Source organism: Haemorhous mexicanus, chromosome 1 (assembly GCF_027477595.1).
Source record: "Haemorhous mexicanus isolate bHaeMex1 chromosome 1, bHaeMex1.pri, whole genome shotgun sequence".
NCBI classification, from domain to species: Eukaryota; Metazoa; Chordata; class Aves; order Passeriformes; family Fringillidae; genus Haemorhous; species Haemorhous mexicanus.
The window spans coordinates 107,036,408-107,042,445 of record NC_082341.1 but is presented as its reverse complement, the minus strand read 5'-3'; the positions used below and the strand labels follow the sequence as shown (position 1 = coordinate 107,042,445).

At 48.5% G+C, this 6,038-nt stretch overlaps 2 protein-coding genes across 3 annotated transcripts in view; one reads left to right on the top strand and one right to left on the bottom strand.

Annotated features, from left to right (window-relative positions):
* Window positions 1–3,890: 3,890 nt before the first annotated feature.
* LOC132325949 (sterile alpha motif domain-containing protein 1-like) lies at window positions 3,891–5,086 on the bottom strand. Its single transcript, XM_059843527.1, has 2 exons — window positions 5,068–5,086; window positions 3,891–4,651 (listed from the first exon to the last, which is right to left on the bottom strand). Exons 1-2 carry the CDS (start codon window positions 5,084–5,086, stop codon window positions 3,891–3,893), a joined length of 780 nt encoding a protein of 259 aa, XP_059699510.1.
* Window positions 4,315–6,038, top strand: part of RALBP1 (ralA binding protein 1) — a 32,813-nt gene continuing 31,089 nt past the window's right edge. For both annotated transcript variants that reach the window (XM_059858138.1, XM_059858132.1), the window contains exon 1: window positions 4,315–4,467. The gene's annotated coding sequence lies outside the window, so the exon portion shown is untranslated. The remainder of the gene's footprint in view (window positions 4,468–6,038) is intronic.

The window sequence follows — 6,038 nt, the reverse complement described above, 5'->3', positions numbered from 1 at the left end:
CTTTCTCAAGAGTTTCTCAGGGAAGCATTACCAGGAAGCATATTACAAATGTTACTGATCTGGATGGATAGAATAATACTGAGAATTACCTCTCCAGCAGTTTTTTTCCGTACCTAAAAGTGTTGCTTTGAAGTATTTTTCTGTACATAAATGATAAACACTCAGAATGCTCTTTCTGAAAAACCTAACCATTTTAGAAAGGTGTTTATTTAGTCTTATTAATTTTGTAGGAAAAATTATAATTTATTTTGGGGTCTCTTATTTCACCCTACATCTGGATAACCAGCAAACCATCACCTACATAAGAACATGATTTTAAAACTTCTTTTAGTTAGGAATGTTCTCAGGTAAAGCATTGGCCACTTTTATCATTGTCCTTTGGGATAGAATTGTAAATCACTGAACATAAAGGGAAGCAAAGAGGGAATTCATATAGTAAGAAATTATACAAATCCCTAGTATATTGGGGGTCTGACTGAAAAGGGGTGGAGGGCCTTTTGTTATTTTTTCTTTAAAAGTAAAAAGTTTTTGTTTAGTTCCTTTGGGGTTTGGGTTTTTGTTCAGGTTTTTTAAGTTCGTTTTTCCTTACAGATATTTGAGTAAAAAGGTCATAATGTGACATTGCTTTCCTGTCATTTCTTAAGGTTCTTGGTTTGCTTTTAGTATGCTTAATGAACTTCACATCTAATTCCAAAAAAATAAATATAAGAACACCTACATGTATCTTTAATAATATATCTATGGTCACTCCAGTGTCCCTCCCAAAAATATAGCTATTCTGATACCTGGCTCCCAAGCCCCTCATCCTGCTGGCTGGAGTGACTTGAAGTTTGTTGGCAATTGCACAGTGACACAGAGACTCACCCAACATGGATACGCTGCGGTCTCTCCAGCCCTGTGACCCATGGTGCCCTGTCCCATGGCTGGTACTTCCACCTTCATGGGCAAAGCCTGGAGACTCATAGCCTGGGAGGAGTTTAATGAGAAGAGAGGGCAGACTGTGCTGATGGGATACCTGCAGAACACAGCCAAACAACAACCTAACATTTTCCTGTTGGATGGTAATGTCTGTTGGGCTTCGCAAAAGGAACACCTTTACCAAGATTTTACATATTCACTTGGTACGAGATCTTTCACCAAATCACCAGTACTCACTTGGGAAAACACACTTAGATGCAAAATCTTCCTAGAAACAGAGCAAATCTGATTCAGACAAGTACATCTAGGATGTAAAGGTGGCCAAGGCTCAAGTTTTCTTATACCCTTTTCATTGCTTAACTATCTATACATTTTCTTCCTACCGCAGAGAACTTGGAATTATTTGGCTTTGAGCAACCTGTTCTATGGGAAGATGTTCCTGCCCAGGGCAGAGGGGTTGGAAATAGATGGTCATTAAGGGCCCTTCCATCCCAAAGCATTCTGTGATTTTATGGCTCCATAATACTGCTCATAGGAGCCGCTTAGGGAGAGTTCAGCATCATACACCTTTATTGGCTCTGTTCTTCTGCTCTGTGGTAATTTCTATAAACAACATACTTTCTCCCCCACAGGCATTAACTAATTTACTTCTTCCAGGTTTTCCTGTTGTATCTTCAGGCTCTCATTGTTTCCCTTGTTTGTTTCAGTATGTCGCCAACTAGTTTTTTTCCTAAGCTTAATCTTTTTATGTTTGCTGTCTATTCCTTTATTGCTAAGGAGAATTACACGGCATGTCTAAAGTTATCCCAGAATGGTACAGCCCATGTAGACTCCCATCTGTCCAAGACAAATTCAACTCCAGAACTGGCTTTCTTGAAGTAGTAGTAGGAGGAAGGAATTATTCATTAACACAGCTATGCCTTTTCCCTTTTCTTTCCCTTTCTGAAGCTCCCCTCCATTATTATTTTATTACTTTTATGAAGCTCAGGTACATCAGTGAGACCGATTTTCCAAGCAGAGAGCTTGCCACCTCAGAATCCTTAAAGCAGTAAGAATTTACTGAGTGAATGTGGGGCAAGCTGAGGATGTAAGAAAGTGCCTCAGCCCGTGTAAGTTGGTCCCAGACCACAATGAATTTTGCAAGTCAGAAATCATCCAAATCTGTTTCACATGGCAGTAAATTGGTACAGTCAGCACTCCACACAATCACTTGTTTGTCCTCAAAATCTGGGAGAAAATTCATTCTGGGTTCATTAGCTGATGAGCCCATTGTGCATGAACTTTTGTTGGCAGTGGCCTCTAATAATACACATTCTTCAGAGCTGAGAGCCTCTGGCCACTGTCACTTCAAGTGGTGATCCTCATGGGCAACCATCTCCAATTACTACGGGATGTTATAGAACTAACCCTTCTCTCTTCTTCTGCCAGGAGTAAGGGGCCTTTATATGTAACAAAAAAAAGAAACACATTAGCTGTGATGTTAAGTTAAATACCCTGGTGAGCCCTTGCTGTTACACTGTTTCTTCTGGAGGGGAGGAGGGAGACTGGAAGTTGCGAGGTTATGTAATACGTGGGGAAGACAATATCCCTGTGCTCCAACACTAATCGGAGTATTTACAACCCTCCCTTTTGTAGCTTCCACTGAATAGCACAAATTCCTGTGGGGGACCTTTTACATTACTGCAGGAGGTGGCACAAAGAGCTCATTCGACAGGGACTAAGCAGCATTGAGTCTCAAGTGAATAAATGGAGCAGGTGGCACGCTGCCACAGTATTAATGTGTCCAATAGGCCGGGGATTATGCTTGAGGCTGTGGGAATGAATTGGCCCTGCTTCTGACTGAAACAAATTCCCCTGTTGATGAGCAATCCTGAAAGGGATTCAAATTACGCAGGTGCTCAACGTAACAGAAACTTGCATTGTAAGAGAGAAAAAAAAAAAAAACTCCACAACATTCCTTATAACATCACTGTAAACAGGATGCATCTTGAGATGGGGATGTGTTCCTTGGCACAGGTCACCTCAAGCATCATCCAGAGCCTTTCTTCATTTCCCTTGCATTCCAGGAAGAGGTAGAGAGAAGCAGGTAACTCCCCTCAGGAGATCAGATTTGTTATGTGGGATGAAGCCAAAGCCAGTGGCTGTTCTCATGTGAATTGAGGAAGAGGAATTCTGTCAGCAGTAACATCACATGGAAGGTGGTCCAGATGCCCCCACCTGTGGGGTTGTGTCAGCTCCCACACTGAGACTGATGGCTTATGGTGTTAGCTGACCTCCCACTCTGACTAGTGTAATCTCACAACTTCTTTGGCCATACCCATCTTTAATTGCTGCCGAAAGAATCTCAAAACCACAGAATGGGTCAGGTTGGAAGGCACCACAGTAGGTCATCTGGTCCAACCTCTCTGCTGAAGAAGGATCATTCCAGAGCACACAGCACACATCTGTGTCCAGATGGTGCTTGAATATCTCCAACAAGGGAGACTCCACAACCTCTCTGGGCAATCTGTTCCAGTGCATGGTCACCTGCGCGGTAAAGTTCTTCCACATATCCAAGTGGAACTTCCTGTGAATCAGTTTCTGCCTGTTGCCTCTTACCCTATTACTTGACACCACTGAGAAGAGCCTGGCTCCATCCTCTTGGCATCCTCCCTCCTTCAGATACTTAGACATTGATAAGGTCCCCTCCCACTTGTCTCTTTCCAAGGCTAAACAGATCCAGCTCCCTCAGTCTTCCCTCATAATAGAGATGCTCCAGCCCCTTAATTATCTTTGTTGCCCTCCAGTGGATCTGCTCCAGGAGCTCCATGTCTCTTGTACTGAGGAGCCCAAAACTGGACCCAGCACTCCAGATGCGGCCTCACCAGGGCTGAATTGCGGGGCAGGATCACTTCCCCCGACCTGCTGGCAACGCTCTTCCTACTGCAGCCCAGGATATCATCGGCGTTCTTGGCCACAAGGGCCACTCCAGCTCATGGCTCAGGGACGCTTACGGTCCTTGTGTTCCCAGAGGAGAGATGGACCTGCTGCCTGCCGGCTATCGGCGGCGGCTGAGGGAGCTTCAAATATATCTCGCCGGTTTCCTCGGCCGGGACAGCGGCCGGGGTCCCCTCAGGCAGCCAGACGCCGCTCCCACGGGCCTGGGGGCTTAGGCAACGTTGGGGGACAGAGAAGCTGGACCCCGCCCCCCCCCGCGGCGTGCTGGCCGCTGGGAGCTGTAGCGCGGCGGCCGGCAGAGACCGGTAGTGCCCTCGCCGACAGCGCCCCCCAGGGGGAACTACAACTCCCGTCGTGCTCTGCGCGAGAGGAGGGGAGGGGACGACGGGGGGTGGGGGAGACCGGGCCCGCCCGCCCCACTTCCCCGCCCTCACGGCCCCGCGCGGAGCGAGGCAGCGGCGCGTGCGCGGTAGCGTGAGCTCGCGCCGCTCCCCGCCCGTCCCTGCGAGCGCCGGGCGGCGGCAGCGGCGGGATGGGGCGCGAGGCGGGGCGTGCCCGCCGCGCGTGAGGCCGAGGCGGAGCCGCTGCGCTGGCGAGCGGGACCCCCCAACGGTCAGTGCGGGGGCGCGGGGGGCGGGCGGCCGGTCCGGCCCGACACGCGGTGAGGGCCGCGGAGCCGTTCCGGGTCTGGGCGGGCGGGGGCGGAGGAAGGTGGGGGGGGCGCACAACTGGCGGCGCGAGCCGCCACCGCCCCGCGGTGCGCGCGGCTGCCGGGTGGGGGAGGGGCCGGCGCGGGCTGCTCGAGCGGGAGGGAGGGGCGGGGCCTCGGGAGGCTCCGCCTATTTACCCTCGGGTCGCTGCTCGCCTTCCCTCCCTCCCTGCCTTCCCTGACTCCTTCCTTCCCCCTCTCCTTTCTTTCCTTGCTTTTTGCCTTCCCTTCTTTTCCTCCCTCCCATCCGTTCCCCGTCCGGGCGGGTGTCCGGCCCGTGTGCGATACTTACGGGCCGTGTTGTCCCTCCTACCCTAACGGGCACCTTGTGCGCCCTGTTTGCTCCCTTTGGGCGTTTGCTCCCTTTGGATCGTGCGGGGTCCGCTGCAGCTCAGTCTGGGCTGTGGGTTGGCTCTTTGCAAAGTCGTTTTTTGGTTTGTTGGTTTTTTTGGTTTTTTTTTTTTTTGTGGGGAGAGAGAGGTCAGGGGTTTTAATTCTTTTACCTTCACCAAGAGGTCTCATCTTAAAACCCAGAAAATTTACTGTTATTGTAATTTTTCTGCATCTAGTGTGATTAGCAGGTTCTAAGAATGTCGTGTTTCCTACCTGATAATGTTGTTTAGAAAGTGTGTGTTACTGTTCATCATAGAATCACAGAATGGTTTGGAAGGGGCCTCAGAGACCATCTACTTCCAGCCCTTCTGCCATGAGCAGGGAAACCTTTCACTGGACCAGGTTGCTCAGAGCCCCGTCCCAGATGGCCTTGAACGCTTCCAAGTATATGTTAGTGGATGATGTATGAGCAAATACATCTTAATTTTAAGTGCTAACAGATGTTCAAACAAGTGACAAAGATAATGCCAGCAATCCACACTTAAAGTATCTGTTCATGAGAGTGGTGTGGTTTGGATTTACTCCACCCCAGTGTCTCTGAGGTTTGTGATAATTGTTCATGGAAAATAATCATTAAAAAAACCCAGGCTAAGGCCTTTTTGCCAGTTGCATAAACCAGTGTGATTTGTACAAGTCCCTTGTTTCAGCACAGGAAAACAGCCCTAACTCTGCCCTGAAACGGGTTTCTGATCTGGAAACAGCTTGAAGTGCTTGCCATGAGTGCTCTGCACTGCCATGACCCACCCTTTCAGGGGTGGTGTTAAGGTTTTGTTGGATATGGCGCAGGATGGTAATGGGTGCAAATTTATTAATGAGCTTACGGGGGAATGGCAGAGGGATCCCTTAGATTTGGGTTTTGATGTTACTTGAGGTGTTGCATACAGCTTGTGGTGGATGGTGCTGTGCTTCAGTTAATTTCAGCTCAGTCTGGGTATAATCCATGCAGTCAGTGTGACAAGCTCTTGGGGGGCTCTTTTCTACAGAGAAATAAATAAGAAATAATCAGGAATTTTAAAAAGCCTTTCCAAACTGTTGTAGTTTTGAGCATTTAGTACTTCTAAGTGTGTGAAATTTTTTAACC